This window comes from Ovis aries, chromosome 21 (assembly GCF_016772045.2).
Source record: "Ovis aries strain OAR_USU_Benz2616 breed Rambouillet chromosome 21, ARS-UI_Ramb_v3.0, whole genome shotgun sequence".
NCBI classification, from domain to species: domain Eukaryota; kingdom Metazoa; phylum Chordata; class Mammalia; order Artiodactyla; family Bovidae; genus Ovis; species Ovis aries.
Genome location: NC_056074.1, coordinates 6,618,790 through 6,641,658, shown reverse-complemented (window position 1 = coordinate 6,641,658; position 22,869 = coordinate 6,618,790). Strand labels below are relative to the sequence as shown.

The window sequence follows — 22,869 nt, the reverse complement described above, 5'->3', positions numbered from 1 at the left end:
AAAATGGAGACAGTGATTCCAACTTTTCTGAATAAGACCTTTCAGTATAAGGAGGATTGGGGGCAGAACAGGAAGTTCCTATTATAGTGGATGACAGGCACTCGATACATGGGGATTTGTTGCCTTTCTTCTATTCTGTGATTTATTTCTTAGCAAATATTTATTGAGTGTCTGCTGTGTTCTAGAAGGACTTCCCTGGTGGCTCAGATGGTAAAGCGTCTGTCTACAATGTGGGAGACCTGGGTTCAATCCCTGGGTTGGGAAGATCCCCTGGAGAAGGAAATGGCAATCCACTCCAGTCCTATTGCCTGGAAAATCCCATGGACAGAGGAGCCTGGTGTAGGCTACAGTCCATGGGGTCGCCAAGAGTCGGACACGACTGAGTGACTTCACTTTCTTCTTTCTTTCTTTCTTTGTGTTCTAGAAGCCTGTTTTTCCCAAGGGGACAAAACATGCAACCCCACCCCCACTCTTTAGCTTGCATTCTAATTGGGGAGACTGACAATATGTGATCAGCAAAAATAAATGAACACATTAGCAACAGAATAGAATAAAAGGTTATGTGTAAAGTGGGGAAAATAAGAGATGAAAGAGGCTAAAGAGGGACAACTGGTAGTCCTCAGCAAGTTGGTCAAGGTAGACATGTGAGCAAGGACTTGGAACAGCCGTATGGGTGTCTAGGGTGGAGCATTCTAGGTAGAGACCCAGGGATAAGAGCTTCCAGATATTTAACAGAAGAACAAAAGGACCAGTGTATCAGGGGACAGAGAGAGATTAAGTGAAAGGGAAAGTAGTCCAGATTCATAACAAAGGGCCAGGTCTTATAGAACAGAAGTGTGACTTTGAATGAGGGAGAACTAGTGTGTCTTCTTGGACCATGGACTAACATGATCTGGCTTACTTTTTAAAAAGGTATCTTTGCCTAGGTTATTGAGAAAGCGGCTTTAGGTCAGGGCAAGGGTAGAATCAGGATGATTAGTTAGGAGGTTATTTCACTAATAAAGGTGATTAATCATGATTACTGGGGCCTGGATCTATTTCTCTCAGGGGAGGTAGTGAGACGTGGTGGACTTCTATATTTGAAGGAAGAGACAATGGAACTTCCTGACCAGTTGACCAAAGGATAAGAGAAAATTCAAAAGAAGATTCCAAAGTTACTGGCCTGAGCTATTGAAAGAATGAATTTGCCCTTCCATGAAATACAGAATGCTAAGGATAGAGCAGCCTTGGGGAATCAGAAGGTAAAGACCTGGATTTCAGTTTTGGAAACGTAAAATGAAATATCTATGGCACATTCAAATAAATATGTCAAGTAGGCAGTTGAATATTCAACTCTGGAGGTTTATGAGAAGTCTGGGCTATATATTTAAATTCAGAAATTTGCAGTGTTTAACCGAGAATGAGACTGAGTCAGATCACCAGTGAAGCAAATGTAGACAGAAGAGGATGAAGACTGAGCCCTGGGGCACCCTAAAAGTCTATGCTTAGTTCTATTTCTACCACACAGTTAGATGTACATGTAAAACTACTGAAACCAGCAGCCGCCAGATCTCCCTGAGAAGGCTCATGTTTTTTGTCATCAAGGAAAACAGAAAAAGCGAATAATGATTCCATTATTATCCACTGAAACCAGAAAAACTTTTGTTCAGAGAGAGAGTGATTAAAAAAATAGATAGCAGGGGGAAAAAATAATCTAGTTTCAAGCATAAGAGGAATCAAAGCATCCGCCTTGGGAACAGATTTCAGTCTAGAATGGAAGACAAAAAAGGCACATGTATGAAGATATGTTAATTTTAGTGTTCACATAATATGTTTTTAACGTGCTTTGGCAAACTGGAAACAACCAACATTCACACAGAATAATAAATGTGGTTTATGTGTCCAGTTGTTAATGTACAGGCAATGATTAATGAAATAGCAGCAAAATATATTAATTAAAGAAAAAAACAGTAGAGACTGGGCACTGTAGCTGAGTTTATCAGCACTCCAGAACCTAAAAGAAATAAATAGGAAACAAGAAGAAATGAAAAACAGAAAGATGGCATACGCTGTTTAGATTTGTTATAGCTCATGACTATGATATCTTTTTGGAGCTTCCAAATTACATTAACCTTTTGTGATCCATTCATTTGGAATCAGAAATCGTTTGGAATCTTATTACATTATCTAAGAAGATAATCTAAGTATGGTTAAAAGAGATGTTTATAGTAGTTCAACAAATTCAAATTCATTGATTATCCTGTGCTATTTGCTGGGCTAGACAATCATTGACTTAGAGGATATTACTGTAAAATGTGAAAGACATTTGATAGAGGTTGGAACTTTTCCCAGATTTTCTCATTTATTTTAAAATCAGTCTATCTCTATATTCATTTTTCGTCACTATGTTTTTAAATTTAATTCTGTTCAGTTCAGTTGTTCAGTCGTGTCCGACTCTTTGTGACCCCATGAATCGCAGCGTGCCAGGCCTCCCTGTCCATCACCAACTCCAGGAGTTCACTCAGACTCACGTCCATCAAGTTGGTGATGCAATTTAGTGATGTACTCTTGCCTGGAAAATCCCATGGACAGGGGGAGCCTGGTGGGCTGCAGTCCATGGGGTCTCGAAGAGTCGGACATGACTGAGTGACTTCACTTTCACTTTTCACTTTCATGCATTGGAGAGGGAAATGGCAACCCACTCCAGTATTCTTGCCTGGAGAAACCCAGGGACGGCGGATCCTGGTGAGCTGCCATCTATGGGATCGCACAGAGTTGGACACGACTGACGTGACTTAGCAGCAGAAGTGGTAAATAATCCATCTGCCAGTGCGGGAGAGGCAAGAGAGGCAGGTTCAGTCCCTGGGTTGGGAAGATCCCCTGGAGAAGGAAAGGGCAACCCACTCCAGTATTCTTGCCTGTAAAATTCCATGGACAGAGAAGCGTGGCAGGCTACAGACCACATGGGCATAAAGGGTTGGACCCGACGTAGTGACTAAACAACAACCACCACAAAAGAGTGACAGTCATTCACATAATTGAATTGTTAATAGGTACCACACTATTTGTGTGCTATTTAATCTCTCCAGTAATTCTATGAAGTAATTACTACTGTTTCCTACATTTTTTAGGTTAGAGGAAGCTGAAGCTCAGGGAAAGGAAATTTACATTTTCTTAAAGTCACACAGTGAGTCATTGATGGTGTGTGGATTTCAACAGGGATGTGTCTGACTCTAAGCCTTTTGATTTAAACCACTGTTATTGGAAGATAATAAAGATAAATTGTTCAAGACATGTTTCACACGCAGTTAGAAATCTCAGCTATATTTTTTTACACTATGTCTGTCATGAATTTTGCCTTTCTTAGATAGCACTGGTGAGTCTATGTAACAAATGTAAGGGAAATCTGTTAATAGAAAGTGCTTAGGGATCCAGGAACTCTATTGTTAAAGCATGTTTTTTTTTTTTTTAACAACTGGTCACCATTATGATGTCTGATATTTAGAAAAGGATATTTTCCATAAGTAGGCTTTGATAGGAAACTAAATGTGAAATAATGATTCCCTTGCTTCGAAATAGCTTGGTTATATTTATGAATACACATTCCTTAGAAATATTCCTTAGAGTTTTGCTTTCTCCTTAAAGATTCTTCTCCCTTTTACCTGGTTAACTTCTCATTTGGACATGAACTTTGATTTGGACATGAAATTTGATTCCATTCCATGGCCTGGTTAATTTTTTTCTCCCCAATGTAATCAGCACTTACTCTCACGCAAGCAGTTTTTTTTCTTCCATCTTCCTTCCTTCCCTTTGTTGTTCTGTTCACTCATTCATTCTTTCCTTTACCCCTTCTCTCTCTCATTATTAGACAAACATTAGATTAGCTTCCATATATGCATGGCATACTTAATGTATTGAAATTGCTCTTTATTTGTGTGTGTGTCTGCCCAGGCCCTGGAATACTCGAGGGTAGGAATTGTGACTCCATGATCACTGTGTGTCCAGTGTCCAGTGCTTTGAGCCACACTGGAGCTATTTGCTAATGAGTGTTTCTGTCCTTTGTGCTATCGACGCAAATTTAATTATTGTATGTATTATACGTTGTACTCTTAGTGCAGTTATTTAAGTCGACCTTCTACTGTGGACATCTGATGCATAGAAATGGAAGGTCAGATACTTTACATATTTATTTTAATCAGAAGAACCTAGCACAATGTTGAAAATAGTGTAGAAAGTTGATTAACAAAAAGAACTTTTGCTGAATGAATGAGTGATAGGAGAGACAGCTTGTATAGCATGTGTTTCTATTTAGATTATTACCTAACTTAGGAGCCAAGAAATTAGAGGTTGCATTATGAAAAACGATTCCATTTAAAATACTAACAGGAACTATTTATTACCACTGTAATTATAAAAATTAAACATATTTCTTATCTAAACTTGTAACAAATTTCCTCTAAAGAACCGGAAACACATAATAAATGGAAAGAGTTTTTTTTTTTTTTTTTTTTACCCTTTTCTCATCCAAACTGAATTGTAATAATCAAATAGGCAGCACTTTTTACAAACATTTCAAATGAAAAATATCAGAGCAACCTGGAGATAATTAACATGTAACCAGTTTGAAAGCTGAATTTCTTTCTCTTTCCATAATTTCCTGAAAATATGGGTCTCCCAAATGTAGTTGTAAAGAGAGATATGTGGTGTAGCATAAAATGGTGGAATCATAGTGCCTGGGCTTGATTTTCCACTAGCTTTGTGACGTTGAGCAATTTATAGAATCTTCCTGGGTCTTAATTAATTCAGTTGTAAAATAATAATATGTACCTCATAGGATTCCAAAGGATAATGCTTAAGATAGTGCTTAAGCATTAAGCACATATTAAAATAATATATGTATCTCATAGGATTAAAAAGGATAATGCTTAAAAAATATTGGTGATGAAAAACAATTCTTCCCATGTTTTTATTTACTCGTTAAAAGGTTAAAAAAAAAAAAGTTCCAAGAAAAGTAGGGCAAGCTGAGCGACAGAGATGAAGGCCGCGTCTGTAGGAAGAGAGTAACTCAAAGGCCAGAGCTCTAAGAGCTGTGGGTCCTTCTGCCTCCTTGGAGCTCATCCCCCTCCACCCCGCCAGGGTTCCCACTGACTCCCTTTTGTTTGACTCTGTTCTCTTTTTTCCCCCTGAACTGAAGATACAAAGGTTCCAAAGCAGTTAGGTAACTTAGGGAACCACAGGACTTCCTAGAGAATGTTCCTACTGACATTAAAATGTAGATGGGCACTGCCCTCCTTCCATTTTACAACTTTGCACTCTAAGTTATATTTCTTTCTGAGTGAAAAGCAGGAAATCATTCTTTCTGTCATAAAGCTTCCCACCAACTTACTTCTTGAAAGTCATGTTGTTGTTGTTGCTTTATGCTTTTTCCTTTTACTTGGGTTTGTTGGAAGGCTGCCAGAGTTGGCATACCCACCTGAAAGTGTTTCTCTGGCTTTTGCTTTGGCCTGGGCAGCCCATGATCTGCTACTTATAACCCATCCTAAATTCTTTGAAAGAAAACAAAGATGCTTTCTAGTACAATATTTGCATGTATTGGTGGGGAGTTGTGTTCAGTGAAAAAGTTGTCTTGGCAGAAAACTGAAGGGAATTTTCTGAGTGCCTAGCCCAATTGTTGCCTTCCGCTATTTCCTCCTCCTTCCTCTTTCAAACCAGACCTCACTGAAGTTACATTCTTGTCTCAGGGCAACAGTGACCTCCTCCTATTGACTGTAATTTCTGATATCTTCATTGCCCTTTATTCCCACTGCATCGTCACAGTCCAAACCACCAACAAATCCACGCTGTGACTTACAACATTTCATTCCCATGGTTTTCTCTCCTCCTCCTTTCAAAGTCCCCAAATGGAGTCTTTATTTTAAAATTTTATCTTTTAATATTCAATTATTTAAATAGCTCAAATAGTATAAAGTATTTTAAACAAATTTTAAACACACAGGGAAGTGTAGAACAAACATAAACATCTGGATTCAACAGATATTGATATTTTGTAATTTGTTTCAAATTACATACACATACAACTTACAGATATAATTTAAAACTGTCTTATAAATCCTACCAGACTCCCTCCCATCTGTTTCCAAATGAAACCACTATTCCGAAATCAGTGTCCTTTCTACGCATGTTTTTAAACAATACTAGCACTTTACATTGACTATATGAGTGATATTTATAAAGTAGTCCATCATGATTGCAGGTTTCTCTGGTGGTTCAGTGGTAAAGAATCTGCCTACCAACGCAGGAGACTTGGGTTCGATCCCTGGGTCAGAAGATCCCCTGGAGAAGGAAATGGCAACCCACTCCGGTATTCTTATGTGGGAGATCCCACGGACTGAGGAGCCTGGTGGACTACAATCCGTAGGGTTGCAAAAGAGTCAGACAAGACTTAGCGACTAAACAGCAACAGTAACAACTATCATGATTGCACTTCCCTTTCTGATTCAATTTTTGGATACTCCTGGAAATAATACTTGCTCTGTTTAAAACTATTCTCTCTGCTCAAATGTAGACATAAGGTCAGAGAGTTTTATGTTTTGGTCAGAGAAATGTTGACATTTTCAGCACTTAGAACATTGCCTGGGATAAAGGAACTGCTAGTTATATAACTGCTGAATGAATGACTGCATGACTGAATGAATATATATGTAATGAGTCTTAATTTCCTGTAGAATAAACTGTAAAATAGTTGCCATGCCTTATTAAGCCCTGCTAGAGCTGGCCCTTGCTTGGCTTACCTGTCTCATTCCCCCAGGCTCTCAGTTCCTCCTCCATTTTTGTATTCTAGGCCCCAGACACTCTTCTCTTTCATTTAAATTTGGCCAACTTCCACCTTTAATTCTTACATGGTTAAGCAGTTCATTGAGGAGGCAACTCTAAACCTCATCCAAAAAGCTTCCAACGATACAGGCCCTACACCATTCTAGTCTTACCTGTTGGCACGCAGCATCTAATCACTTGTCAGTGTTTAGGATGATAATCACTATGAGGGCAGCGATTCTGTTAATCCTCTTCACTGCCAACATGGATACCTGAAGATTGTTACACAAACTACTTGCTGTCCTTAATGAAAGTGGAATAGGAATTAGGAATATTGTCTATGTTCTGCCCTCATTCTCCACTTAAAATCTTCATTCTTTTCTTTCTCGTTTTCTTGCCAGGTTTCTGTTCTTTCTCTGTCTAATTCTTGGTTCCTGGTTACTTTCGGTTTATGATGGCTATTAAAAATGTTTCTGGTCTGATATTGGGGCTTCCTCAGTGGCGCTAGTGGTAAAGAATCCGCCTAGACCGAGAGATGTGGGTTCGATCCCTCGGTCAGGAGGACCCTGTAGAGTAGTGAATGGCAACCCACTCAAGCATTTTTACCTGAAAAATTCCGTGGACAGAAAGGCCTGGCTGGGGCTATAGTCCATGGGTTGCAAAGAGTCAGACACGACTGATGGTGCATGCTCACACACACATTTATTTTGATGGAGTTATTATGGCGCCCACTCCAGTGCTCTTGCCTGGAGAACCCCATGGATGGCGGAGCCTGGTAGGCTTCAGTCCATGGGGTCGCGAAGAGTCGGACACGACTGAGCGACTTCACTTTCACGCATTGGAGAAGGAAATGGCAACCCACTCCAGCGTTCTTGCCTGGAGAATCCCAGGGACAGGGGAGCCTGGTGGGCTGACGTCTGTGGGGTCGCACAGAGTCGGACACGACTGAAGTGACTTAGGAGGAGGAGGAGGATTGATAAAATACATTCTCATAATACAATATTATATGCATCTGTATGTGTGTGTGTGCAGACAAGTAACCCACAATCTTACCTCTAATAACCGTTTTTTTCTTAACAATAGGTAATGTTCATTTCAAACATCTTTCTGTGAATATATACAAGGAAATGGCTAAATATAATATAGACATTAATGTCAGTTGACTGCCTCTCCTAGTTGTTTTTGCAGTTATTTAATTTTGAGATCTCTAACTGTGCTAACAATCTTACAGAGTTGTATCAGAATTAAACAAGTTTCCTGGCACACAGGAAACATTATGTGTGTGTTTGTTAGTCGCCATTATCACAATGAGGGCACTGACCCAGAGTGACCTGAGCTGTCATGTTATAGGCTGAAATGGGGCAACTGTGAGCCAAGTAGGTAGAAGACAGACCCAAGCATCTCTGTAACAAGCTTTGGAATAGCTGAAGCCATCGGAGCAATCTTCTGGCTTAGCTAGCAGAGCCAGGTGCCAAGTGACTTTAAATCAGAGTCAACGAGATAGCTGCAAACAGCTGTAGGCTCTTTGGAAGAGTGCTGTAGATCTTAACTCAAAGTTAAACTTCATGTGCTGTCAGTGTGGAGACCTTTCCAGGTTTAGCACTTATTCTCGTTTCTCCCCTCCCACTTTCTCCCCCCCATCCCTGCATATACACACATGCTCACACATATACATGGAGCAAGAGGAAGGTCATTTCATTCTTCTGCTTGAAAAACTTCCCTGACCCCACACAGTCTATAGGATAAGGTCCACACTCCTTAGTTAAAGCTGTCTTCAGAGGATGGCCCTAATACTTCCATCTTCTTTTTTTTTTTTTTTAACATTCCCCATCATTTATTGCAGATTGACACACACTGAAGGCCTCCTCTGTGTCAGGCATGGTGTTAGGTGCTAGGGATGCAAAGATGAGTGAGATACAATTATGTCCTTGAGAAACTAAATGATTCAGCAGTGGGGTGGGGTGGGGCGGGGGAGATAAGGATATAGGACCTTAAAATCCAGTTTGAAAATGTAAAGAGGGAAGCAGAATTTGCTTTAGAAATACAGAATAGGGGACTTATCAGTTTCTAAGTATAGCGAAAGCATCAGAGAGAAGGTGACATCTAGGCAGAGGTGAGCAGGAATTATTCAAGTAAATAAGGCAGGGAAGGTAACACACTTATGGACAGGGAGGAATAAAATAGTGTTGTGTGTAGATGAGAATTATAAGCAGCCCTTGATACTAGAATGTAAAATTAGAATCATAAAGTGGTGGTGAATGAAATTAGAAAGATCATAGGAGGGTGAGGGAACTCTGTATGCCAGGTTGAGAAACTTGGATATATCCCATAGAGTTTTGAAAACACTGGTAAGTGTTGAGCAATTAAATAAAATGGACAGATCTGTATTTTGGATACATTATCTACTAGCGAGATGAAAAAAACAGACTTAGAGGCACGCAGCACAAATTTGGGAGTAGAGAAATAAACTGGGAGATTACTGCAATAGTCAAATGTGAGATGATAACTTAGCCAAGGGAAAAGTTTTACAAATAAATGGAGAGGAGGGATAAAAATATTTAGCAGTGCCAATAGGAGAACTTGCTGAGTGACTGGATATGGGTGGCCAGGGAGAGGGGAGAGTTTATATGACTCACTTTTTATTTGGAGAAATGAGGAGAATGGTGCCATTCAGAGCCTCAATGCTGCATACTCTTTCCAATATGATCTTCTTCACTTTAAAAGTTTTAAATTTTATTTATTTTTTTTCTTTTGTAGCCACACCATGCAGCATGTAGGATCTTAGTTCCCTGAATTAAGGGGGAATTGAACAGGAATTGAACCTGTGCCCCCTGCAGTTGAAGCCTGATCTTAACCACCGGAGTACCAGGGAGGTCCTCTTCTTCACTGTTTTAAAAGTGAACTTAAAGACTATGCCTCAAGACTAAACCTTTTTAAATTTCTCCAGGGTTAGGTGTGCCCTTCTCCATTTTTCCATAATACTTTGCTCATTCCTTCCCTATAGCACTTGGTCGTGAATATGCAAATGTAATTTTTTTGTCCTGTGTTTTGTAAAACTATCACAATGAACATGGTCTACTTTTTCATTCAACAGAAAAGAATTTTATTATTAAAATTTGGACTATAAACTGGACATGGAACAACAGACTGGTTCCAAATAGGAAAAGGAGTATGTCAAGGCTGTATATTGTCACCCTGCTTATTTAACTTATATGCAGAGTATATCATGAGAAACACTGGGCTGGAAGAAACACAAGCTGGAATCAAGATTGCCGGGAGAAATATCAATAACCTCATATGCAGATGACACCACCCTTATGGCAGAAAGTGAAGAGCAACTAAAAGCCTCTTGATGAAAGTGAAAGAGGAGAGTGAAAAAGTTGGCTTAAAGCTCAACATTCAGAAAATGAAGATCATGGCATCCGATCCCATCACTTCATGTGAAAGAGATGGGGAAACAGTGGAAACAGTGTCAGACTTTATTTTTTGAGGCTCCAAAAGCACTGCAGATGGTGATTGCAGCCATGAAATTAAAAGACACTCCTTGGAAGAAAAGTTATGACCAACCTAGATAGCATATTCAGAAGCAGAGACATTACTTTGCCGACTGAGGTCCGTCTAGTCAAGGCTATGGTTTTTCAGTAGTCATGTATGGATGTGAGAGTTGGACTGTGAAGAAGGGTGAGTGCCGAAGAATTGATGCTTTTGAACTGTGGTGTTGGAGAAGACTCTTGAGAGTCCCTTGGACTGCAAGGAGATCCAACCAGTCCATTCTGAAGGAGATCAGCCCTGGGATTTCTTTGGAAGGAATGATGCTAAAGCTGAAACTCCAGTACTTTGGCCACCTCATGTGAAGAGTTGACTCATTGGAAAAGCCTTTGATGTTGGGAGGGATTGGGGGCAGGAGGAGAAGGGGATGACAGAGGATGAGATGGCTGGATGGCATCACTGACTTGATGGACGTGAATCTGAGTGAACTCCGGGGGTTGGTGATGGACAGGGAGGCCTGGCGTGCTGCGATTCATGGGGTTGCAAACAGTCAGACACGACTGACCGACTGAACTGAACTGAATGTGCTGGGAAAACTGGGGTTAAAAAACACATAATTCTTATATAATTTACCATCTTGTTGGGAGAGAGATAAGACTCTTTCCCTCTCCCAGGAGAAGTGGTTATTGTTTAGATGTTTTTCTCCCACTAGATTATTAAGTTTCTTGGAAGCTTAGACTAATTTTATATTTCCAGTTTTTCTATTTCCTATTACATTTTCTGGCACACACTAAGGCCTTAATTTGTTAAATTAATTCATACTTGATAATCTCAAAGACATCTCCAGCTGATCTTGTCTAAAACCAAACTACTGATCTTTATCAAAAAAAGCATTTATTTCTCCAGTCGTCACGGCAGAAAATTGGGCAGCCTTGCTTAATATCCATTGCAACCAATCATCTGTATGTCCTGTTGATTCTACTTTGAAGTGCATCTGAAATCTTCCAATGCACTGTTCAGCCCAAGACACCAAGAACTTTTGGTGCCTGCAGTGGCAACCAGCGGTAACCACCCCATCTGTCTCCCTGGTTCCACTTTCCATTCATCTCCAAATTATTCTCTCCCACAGAAAACAGAATAATATTTTAGAAATATGCATCCAATCATATTTTCTTCTTCTGCTATACTCCCTGCAAAGGTTTCTCATTGCACTTAGTATTAAACACGCAAATCCTGAACCTGTTCTATAAGGCTGTGTGTGAACTAGCCCCTGCTATCTTTATGATCTCTTATCAAATCATTTTCTCATTGGCATATCCACAGATAGACCTTTTCTCTTAGCCGGAAATGCCCTTCTCATCATTTTTTGATAGCTATGTCTGTATTTATCACTTAGGTCTCTACTAATTTTCGCTTCTTTAGAGAGATCTTTTATGATCACAAATTTAAATTATGTCTCCCCTACTATATTCATTTTCTAAAAACGCTTATTCTTTTGCTTCATAGTTCTTAACACAATTTGTATGTGGGACAGGGGGAGGGAGGAAGAGGGAGAGAGTCCTATCTCTCTCCCAATCAGATGGTAAATTACATAGAACCATGTCTATTTTTTAACCGTAGTTTTATCCAGCACATTATTCTAGTGCAAATAGTAATAATAAAATACTTTTCTATTGAATGAATGAAAAAGAAGACCATGTTTCATTGTGATAGTTTTACAAACATAGGACAAAAGTTTACACCAGTATATTCTTATTCAAGGTGCTTAGCCATGTAGATAGTTGAATCTGTGAAATAGTTGTTCAATTTGATGATAATCCATATTGAAATTAGAAGTTATGAATAGAAAAAAAGTAAAGAAGAAATAGTATAAAGGAAAAGATCACCAATACCAATTTTTATTTCCCTCACAAGAGAACCAATTATATTTTTTTTCTTTCTTACATTTTTACTGTATGTGTGTGTGTGTGCTCCATTTCATCTGTTTAGCTAAATTTAATAAAAACTTTGTGTTCAGCCCTGACTTGGCTCTGGGGACACTGGGATTTATGAGTATCAGAAAGCTCATCATCTGTGGTGAAAATAGGACTCAAATGCTGTCACAAGGTACTTAGGTGTTTTATTAAATCAGAATTAAAAATTTTTTTTTAGAAAAGAAAAATTTTCTGCATAAATACCACTCACTGAAAACAAAGTCTTAACATGAGCTGGTTTCAGAGGGCCCAAAATCGCAGGATTTTTAGAACCAGGCTTTTGCAATAAGCTAACACAGCTACCATGGATAATCTCTTGTCCTGTGAGGGATCGAGTCTAACACCAATGCTGTTATAATCTAGCCTCTAGGAGTTTGTGTTAAATCCATCTTAATTGTAAAATGACTAGATGGCCTGACCTACCAGGTGGGCCCTCTGCCTGGAATGTCTTTTTCTCTTATTTTCCTGGAAAACTTATTTTCACAGGTCCCCTTGTAGTACTTTCTGTTCACAGATCTGTACCCTTTACTTTATTGTAATCACACTTTTACTTTGGGCCTCTCTCATTAACTTCTTGACAAGAGAGTGGCATATCTTTATTTTTATAAATTTCAGTGGTAGGCAAATAGGTGCATAAAATGCATGTACTAAAGGTTTATTGAATAAATTGGAGGGGAAGCTGGAAGGTATCATTCTGTTTTCATATTGTAAAGATTAGAAACAGCTATATAATACCATTTTGAGAAGACAATGACAATCATTTCCTAACATTTTTGGAGGAAAAAACTCCTAAACCAAAACATCACGAAAACAGCAACAACAACCAAAAAAACCCTCCTAAAGTACCCCCCAGACCAGGGAGAGATGAGTCTTACCCTGTGTTGACATTATTTGAAAACTCATTAGTTAGAGGTGTCTGGTTTAGGTTGAGGATAAGCACTAAGAGAAACAAAGAGTTTAGACCAAATTCTACCTAATTCTGTGCTATCCTTTTGTCCTTAGACATGTCATGACATATGTTAGTCTCTTCCTGGCCAATGTTTCTCTCTCTATGCCTCTAATCACAGTTAACTGGGGTCCTTCCTAGCAACCTCTGGGAATATCCTGAAGATGGGCTGAAAATGCCCAGTAGACAGCCTAAGGATTCTGGTCCAGTTTAGCGGTGAAGGCAGGAATGTAGGCTGATTTCTCTCTGAGATACAAGATTTTCACGATGAGCCCAGGTGTTGGGAAGCCTTCTGTTCCTAAGGGAACTCTTTGTCGCATAAACAGTTCCACTAAGATGAGGACTGCTTGGAGATGTAACCCCCTCCCACGTCTGTGTCCTTTCGGAGTTTTGAGGGAGGTGCCTATGCTGACACTGTGATGCACGTACCTGTGAGGTCGTCAGTGGGCCAGGAGCCCAGCTGGCACGCCTTGCAGGTGTACTCATCAAAGACGTACTCGTTCTCCTTGCAAGGTGTGCAGGTCCAGCAGCAGCTCACCTCTCCCTTCCGGATCACCTACGGCAAACATCGACGTTTTTGATTTTTTTTTTCTCACATAGATAAACATACAGCGATCTTTTATTCAAATATGCTGCTTTACAAAGCAGAAAGGGGCTTTCACATAAATTATTTCAAATGTTTTTGGTTAGGCAGTATGAATATGGACATTCTCATTTTATAGTAAAGAAACGGGCTGAGTTTAAGCAACCAGTCCAATATCATAAAACTGGTTGGAGACAGGGTCAAGAATGAAATTAAGTGTAAATCTCTGGATAATTAGCTTTAGCTACCTGTATTAATGAAGTGACTTATTTGTGCTCACAAGTAAATATGTTTACATTTCCACATGTGTATATGTAACTGAATTTCCCCCAGAGTTTGTGCCTTTCTTTGCTTCAAATTACAAATTTCTGCTTTCTGGATTTCCCTTGGCTTCCCGCCACTAGTTGAATAATTGTTAGGGAAAAAAAGCCCCTCACGGTATGTCTATTAAAGTTTTAAAAGATCTATCTATATTGATAAAGCAATTAAGAATTTGTTTTGAATTCAGAGGCAGAAGATGCTTTTTCTGGAGATCACTTCTTAGACTGTTTCTACTAAAAATCTCGCTCAACAATTCATCCCATTCCTTCCTATTTGAGTAGTTTTGATTTGCTTGGGATGAAGAAGGATAAGGTCACTGAGACTATTATATTCCTCTTCACCTGTTTGATTTTTTTAAGGCAATGGAAAATAATTGAAATAATTTAACAGCTGAAAGAGTCCCAGATGTTATTCTTTAGAAATGGGTCTCTCTCTCTCTCTCTTTTTTTCCCCCACCAACTGGTACATGAATAGCCTCTGTGGAATAGAGACGGCATTCATTAAACATTCCTATAAATAATTAAATCTGTGATTAAAAACTAGACACAGAAGTGATTGCACTTCAGATTCCCTGTCTGAAATGCTGACTCTGTTAACGACCTTTGACAATAATGTCTGGATTTCTGTAGCCAAACACAGTTGTAAGCTGGCACGCCTTTCTTCTATTCTGTACTGTCCCTCGTGCTGACTTTTGGCACTCCAACAATACAAGTAGGAAATGATGGCAAAAGGACCCGAAATATCCCTTCCCTAAAATAACCAGATAAATGAGGCAAAGTTGCTAATCAGACCTGCTTCATCTATCTAAAGCTTCCTTCATGAGAATATTGACTGTTGACAGGTAATTTAGTGCATGCCATATGGTGTCATCTCACTGAAACTTTGGAGTAGCTCTGTATAAGGTAGCTAGTTTTATTTTATTCATTTTTTGGGGGGTGGGGAAGAAGACTAAAGCTCAGAGAGTTTGCACGACATGTGGGTAAATGAGAGATCAAATAATGCCTGTTGGACTTTGAGGTCATGCCCATAAATATTGAACCTTATTGGTTTATATCAAGATAGGGTTCATGATATTTTGAAGTAGGTGGAAGAAAGAGAATCAAGGGGTACCAAAGTTCCAGTCTTACTTATGGTGTTGTTCAGTCGCTCATTTGTGTCCGACTCTTTGTGACCCCACAGAGCAGTAGCTCACCAGGCTCCTCTGTCCATGCGATTCTCCAGACAAGAATACAGGGCTGTCATTGCCTCCTGCGGGGGATTTTTCCAACCCTGATTTTGAACCCAGGTCTCTTGCATTGGCAGGCACCTTCTTTATCACTGAGCCACCAGGGAAGCCATCTTACTTAGAGCCACTAAATAATTGTGTAGCCTGGATCAGTCTTCCAGCCGATTCTCTTTCTTCCAACCAAGACTAATGCTTTTGAAATGAAACCTGCGTTTAGAGTCCCCTGAGGATTAAATCTGTGCAGAAGGGAATGGCAAGCCACTCTGGTATTCTTGCCTAGAAAATTCAGTGGACAGAGAAGCTTGATGGTCTATAGTCCATGGGTTGTAAGGAGTCAACACAGCTGAGTGAGTCGAAAATCATGAAGATTTGTAAACTGCGTGTGTGTTAGTTGCTCAGTTGCATCCGACTCTTGCGACCCCATGGACTGTAACCTGCTAGGCTCCTCTGTCCATGGACTTCTCTAGGCCAGAATTCTGGAGTGGGGAGCCATTCCCTTCTCCAGGGGAGCTTCCTGACTCAGGAATGAAACCCAGGTCTCCTGCATTGCAGGCAGATTCTTTACCATCTGAGACACCAAGGAAGCCCGTGTATACTGTACAATACTTTAAAATATTAACTACTTTATTAGAGATATACATATGAATACCCACATAGAGAAATGGATTTCATTTTCAGGGTATTTTCAACCACACTTGGTAAAAAACTGTCATTGGGACAGTTGCTAGATTTTGTAATGCAAGGAGGCACATTTCAAATGCTGAAGGATTCTTTCTTAGCAGCCTGGCAAACAAAAGCACTTGCATTTTTCCTCTTGGAAATATGCTGACTTTCTGTGATTCAACTTGATTGGCTTTATAAATTTCAGGTTTTTACCAAAAAGCTCATGACCTTTTCCAAGATTAATTCCAATTCTTATGATCTTTGTTAAATTGATAGGGACAACATAATGTCTTCTGATCATTAAGAACTGATTTGTTTTACCTTTTTTCACTTGCTATATATGTTCTGTTTCACATTCATTTTGAATACAAGAGGTGCTGACAATTCTCCTTCGGACTAATTTCCAATCTTTGTGAACAACCTGGAAGTAGTAGGCTTTTCCTTATGAATAACAATTTGCTGACATATTGACCCTTTGCCAGACTAAGTGTCCTTTCATGGACCCTAAATTAACAAATCTGATCAATGCTATGAGGTGTTGATATCATTAGGGAAGCTGTTCAGTGACCATTTTAAAGCCATATCAAGAAAGTGTAGTCAGTTATATATTTCAGTTCAGTCGCTCAGCAATGTCTGACTCTTTGTGATCCCATGAACCACAGCATGCCAGGCCTCCTTGTCCATCACCAACTCCCAGAGTCCACCCAAACCCATGTTCATTGAGTCGGTGATGTCATCCAACATCTCATCCTCTGTCATCCCCTTCTCCTCCTGCCCTCAATCTTTCCCAGCATCAGGGTCTTTTCAAATGAGTCAGCTATTCGCATCAGGTGGCCAAAGTATTGGAGTTTCAGCTGCAACATCAGTCCTTCCAATGAACATCCAGGACTGATCTCCTTTAAAGATGGACTGGTTGGATCTCCTTGCAGTTCAAGGGACTCTCAAGAGTCTTCTCCAACATCACAGTTCAAAAGCATCAATTCTTCGGCACTCAGCTTTCTTTATACTCCAACTCTCACATCCATACACGACCACTGTAAAAACCATAGGCTTGACTAGATGGACCTTTGTTGACAAAGTAGTGTCTCTGCTTTTGAATATGCTATCTAGGTTGGTCATAACTTTCCTTCCAAGGAGTAAGCATCTTTTAATTTCATGGCTGCAATCACCATCTGCAGTAATTTTGGAGCCCAAAAAATAAAGTCTGACACTGTTTCTACTATTTCCCCATCTATTTCCCATGAAGAGATGGGACCAGATGTCATGATCTTCGTTTTCTGAATGTTGAGCTTTAAGCCAACTTTTTCACTCTCCACTTTCACTTTCATCAGGAGACTCTTTAGTTGCTCTTCACTTTCTGCCATAAGGGTGGTGTCATCTGCATATCTGAGGTTCTTGATATTTCTCCCGGCAATCTTGATTCCAGCTTGTGCTTCTTCCAGCCCAACATTTCTCATGATGTACTCTGCATATAAGTTAAATAAGCAGGGTGACAATATACTGCCTTGACGTCCTCCTTTTCCTATTTGGAACCAGTCTGTTGTTCCATGTCCAGTTCTAACTGTTGCTTCCTGACCTGCATATAGGTTTCTCAAGAGGCAGGTCAGGTGCTCTGGTATTCCCATCTCTTTCAGAATTTTCCACAGTTTATTGTGATCCACACAGTCAAAGGCTTTGGCATAGTCAATAAAGCAGAAGTAGATGTTTTTCTGGAACTCTCTTGCTTTTTCCATGATCCAGCAGATGTTGGCAATTTGATCTCTGGTTCCTCTGCCTTTTCTAAATCCAGCTTGAACATCTGGAAGTTCACGGTTCATGTATTGCTGAAGCCTGGCTTGGAGAATTTTGAGCATTACTTTACTAGCATGTGAAGTCACTCAGTCATGTCTGACTCTTTGTGACCCCATGGACTGTAGCCCACAAGGCTCCTCCCCACCAGGCTCCTCCATCCATGGGATTCTCCAGGCAAGAATACTGGAGTGGGTTGCCATTTCCTTCTTCAGGGGATCTTCCTGACCCAGGGATTGAACCCAAGTCTCTCGCATTGCAGGCAGAGGCTTTAACCTCTGAGCCACCAGTGAGATGAGTGCAATTGTGCGGTAGTCTGAATGTTCTTGGCATTGCCTTTCTTTGGGATTGGAAGTAAAACTGACCTTTTCTAGTCCTGTGGCCTCTGCTGAGTTTTCCAAATTTGCTGACATATTGACTGCAGCACTTTCACAGCATCATCTTTTAGGATTTGAAATAGCTCCACTGGAATTCCATTACCTCCACTACCTTTGTTCTTAGTGACGCTTCCTAAGGCCCACTTGACTTCCTATTCCAGGATGTCTGGCTCTAGGTGAGTGATCACACCATCATGATTATCTGGGTCATGAAGATATTTTTTGTACAGTTCTTCTGTGTATTGTTACCACCTCTTCTTAATATCTTCTGCTTCTGTTAGGTCCATACCATTTCTGTCCTTTATTGAGCCCATCTTTGCATGAAATATTCCCTTGGTATCTCTAATTTTCCTGAAGAGCTCTCTAGTCTTTCCCATTCTATTTTTTTTCCTCTATTTCTTTGTACTGATCCCTGAGGAAGGCTTTCTTATCTCTCCTTGCTGTTCTCTGTAACTCTGCATTCAAATGGGTATACCTTTCCTTTTCTCCTTTGCTTTTCACTTCCATTCTTTTCACAGCTATTTCTAAGGCCTCCTCAGACAGCCATTTTACTTTTTTGCAGTTCTTTTTCTTGGGGATGGTCTTGATTCCTGCCTCCTCTACAATGTCACATACCTCTGTTGTATATTTAATGGAGTGAAAATGAGATCTCATTAGGAAAATAGAATTTGGGATTTAAAAAGACTATATAAACATTACAAAAAATTAACTAGTATTGCAAATATGGTACCAGGGAGTTAAGTTCTTCCACTGGGTAAGTTATTCCCAGGAGAAAGGGGTAGAAAAGCATATATAAAGAAATCTCTTGAAACAGTCATTCAACATTTTGAAGTTACAGGTTCAAACTGTATTGCTGTGAAGGATCAAAACAGACCACTTTCATGTGGTAATTTATGCAAGCTAATCTTTATATGGGAAGGGCTAGAAACTATGGACAGTTGATATTTTAAGTGAGTCTAAAAAGAGTTTCACATGAAGAGTTTAATTGCAAGATGATTGGCCAAGATGCAGATGGTCACTGAATATTAGGAGTTGGCCACCTGTTTCTACAAAAGACCAGATAGTAAATATTTTTGGCTTATGGTTGATATCCAGGGCTGATCAAGGCTACCTCCATAATGTTTCTTTCAAATACCTCCCCACCCACTTTCCACTCTCACTGTTTCTTCCATAATTCAGGGCCCTTGTCATCACTGTTGCAGTGTCCTTTTAACTAGTCTCTTCTTTCTTTATTCATTTGTCATAACTCTTCTCATGAATCTTCACTACTCAGACAGTAGAGAATCTGCCTGCAATTCAGCAGATCCCTGGGTCCGGAAGATCCCCTGTATCTCCAGAATTCTTGCCTGGAGAATCCCATGAACAGAGGAGCCTGTTGGGCCACAGTCCACAGGTTCGCAAAGAGTTGGACATGACTGAGTGACTAACACTTTCACCTTGATATGTCAGCATCTTGGACAAAATTTTTTCAGACTCCTGGTTAAAAATAAGTTCAACCTGTTTAGTATGGTATCCAAAACTCTCCACAAATGTGGCTTCAATCTATCATTGCAGCTTTCTCTTTCACAGTAACTATTTAGAGCACTGCACCCTAGCTTAATTCACTGTTATTCCAGAACAATCTGACCACTTCTGTACTTTTCCGGTTGTTCTTTGCTCTATACAATGATGACTTCCCTGCATCCCTCTCCGATATCATATCCACTTTTCATGGTTCAATGTCTGACATTTTATTGAGAAGACATTTGTTCCTTTCTTCTGTAGGAACTTATTTGCTGCTGCTGCTAAGTCGCTTCAGTCGTATCTGACTCTGGGCGACCCCATAGATGGCAGCCCATCAGGCTCCACTGTCCCTGGGATTCTCCAGGCAAGAACACTGGAGCGGCTTGCCATTTCCTTCTCCAATGCCTGAAAGTGAAAAGTGAAAGTGAAGTCGCTCAGTCGTGTCCCACTCTTAGCGACCCCATGGACTGCAGCCCACCAGGCTCCTCCGTCCATGGGATTCTCCAGGCGAGAGCACTGGAGTGGGGTGAGGAACTTATTTAACCTCCCTTTTATTTCCTTTCTTTTAATGAAGTCATCACATTTTATATAACATTACTTCTCTGTGCCCACATGGTGGTTCCTCATCGAGACTATTAATCCTGTGAGAGTAAATGTGTCTTACTTATTTTTGCCTCACTAATGTAAACTATTACATTAGAGGAGCTTGATAAATATTTGTTGTTAATTAGAAATTGATGTGAATTCTAGCTGTGAACTCTTTACTCCCAGGAAGCATGTCTTCTAAAGGCTTACATGAGTAGACAGGGTGTAAGTGTGACTCACCAGTTGGTTCAGTCAGTCCAACCACTAAGACTGTTCTGGGTTTTACTAAGTATTGAAAGGACTTAATAAGAAAAGAATTAAATGTTTTTGACATTAGAAGCTTACTGTGGGAAAGGCAAAACAAATGTCTCAACTTGTTAAAAACATTCAGTGATAGTGAATATATCAGAACTTACAACAAAAATGAAAGAAACACAGGCTCTGTTTTACCTTTATCTGGCCTTTTTCACATGGTTCACTGCACACAGATCTGATGATGTGGCTTTTCTTGGCCCATACTTCATCATCGTCCATTTTTAATTCTCCATTGTCCCAGCTTCCAACATTGATATAATCAAAATAATCTTTTCCCATTTCTTTGAAGTTCATTATTTCATACCTTAGAAACAAGAATATAATAATTATTCAGCTAAAATATAAACATTCAGCTATGGAAAAGCAACAGATTTCTGTCCTCCAAAATGTACCTATTGTCATATTAGTGACACTGGAAGTTTCCATGACAGTACACTTAGAATAACAAAAAGCTTGTCTGTTTCACTTTCTCTTCAGAGACCTTTTTTTTTAAACTTTGAAGCTTACACCTGAAATAGAAAATAATCCCATGTGAGAAGGTGACTTGACCTCAGCATGACGAAAGACTGTTTTGGAATAACTTCAAGAAGTTTAAGGAAGTACTTCTTTAGGCTTCTTAAAAAGACAGCAAGGTTTTCATCTCCTCTGAAATAAAATGACAATTTCCTTTGTTAAGTAAGTGAGGTAAATCTTTAATCTTAGCTTCAGCTTTAGAGAATGTGGAGGTAATTTGGACAGGACCTGATCCTTTCTTATTTTATCCTTTATCAATGGCTAAACTCATTGTATAAAGACACTTTAAGAAATGGTGTTTAAAATAGTTCTGAAAATTGAAAGCTTCTAAAGTACCTTTTGCAATGTAGAAATGCTGGAAGGTACTAGTACCTTGTGAATTCTCAGCCTTTATCATCTATTGTTCTTAGGCCATGTTGTCTGTTTTATATACTCTTACTTACAAATACCCACAATATAATGTTTATATTTTTGCTTTAAATAGTGAGTTGTACTTAATCTGACGTTGATTCTCCATGTTTCCTCTGCTCAGGCGTCAACGTGTGTGTGTGCGTGTGTGTGCGTGTGTGTGCGTGTGTGTGCGTGTGTGTGTGTGTGTGTGTGCATGCATGTGTCTGACTCTTTTCGACCCCATGGATTGTATCCCACCAGGCTCCTCTGTCCATGGGATTCTTCAGGCAAGAATACTGGAGCGGGTTGCCATTTCCTCCTCCAGGGGGTCTTCCCGACTGAAGGACTGAACCCGTCTCCTGCCTGCGTCTCCTGCACTGGCAGGCAGATTCCTTACCTCTTGAGCCACCTGGGAAGCCCTGGGCAGTCACAGGGCCTCTTAAACCTTATTTGTCAGTGGACTCCCTATTTATCAGTTGAGGTCAGAAAACTTTTGCTATAAAGGGACAGATAGTAAATATTTCAGGCTTTGTGAGATGGCTTCAGCTAAAACTACACAACACTGTTAGAGCGGTGTGAAAGAGCCACAGACAGTATCTAAACAAATGAGACTTTTTGTTGTTATTTAGTTGCTAAGTTGTGTCCGATTGTTTGTGACCCCATTAGGCTCCTGTCTCCATGGAATTTTCCAGGCAAGAATACTGGTGTGGGTTGCCCTTTCCTACTCTGGGGGATCTTCCCAACCCCGGGATCAAACCTGCATCCTCTGCACCAGCAGGCAGATTCTTTACCACTGAGTCACCAGGAAAGTCCGAAATAAATTAAGCTGTGTTCCAGTAAAACCTTATTTACAAAAACAGCAGACCTGATTTGGCCTGTGGAGCACAGTTTGCCAACCTGTAATCTATCCTGTTGGTGGTAAATAGTAAAGGTCCATATTTCTTGTCTATAATTCTAAAATCCTTAGAGCTCTTAAAAACCATCAGTTTTTTCATAATGCACTTGGCAGCAAATCATGAGCCATTCTGAACTTATCTAGTGACGGAACTTGACCCACAGTGTCATGAGACTATATGTCATTTATCACATTTAACTGTGAATATGCATATGTTTTGTGGTAGAAATATTAATGCATTGTTTAAAGAGTGCTGCCCCACAGTATGCTGGAGGCATTATATAACTGTATACTTTTGTAAACCAAAAATTCAGAATTCTGTAACACACTTGCCCTAGGGTTTCATCGAAGAACTGTATGCCAATAATAGTCTAGTTCTGTGAGACTTAAAAACAATGATTGAATTTGAGTCTCTAACAATCTGTAGTTATGTGTGCCAGACTAAGTTGTCACCTCTCCTAGCTTCCCCTGTTTAGGATCTTCCTCTTGTGACCCCAGCATTTTAGGAGAA

General features: G+C 39.9%; 1 protein-coding gene across 2 annotated transcripts in view; it reads right to left on the bottom strand.

Annotated features, from left to right (window-relative positions):
• The window catches only part of GRM5 (glutamate metabotropic receptor 5), a 644,237-nt gene that overhangs the window by 90,285 nt on the left and 531,083 nt on the right, over positions 1–22,869 (bottom strand). For both annotated transcript variants that reach the window (XM_042237642.2, XM_060404226.1), the window contains exons 6-7: positions 20,696–20,864; positions 13,630–13,756 (exon numbers count right to left, since the gene is read on the bottom strand). In XM_042237642.2, the coding sequence (XP_042093576.1) occupies positions 13,630–13,756; positions 20,696–20,864 (296 nt within the window). The remainder of the gene's footprint in view (positions 1–13,629; positions 13,757–20,695; positions 20,865–22,869) is intronic.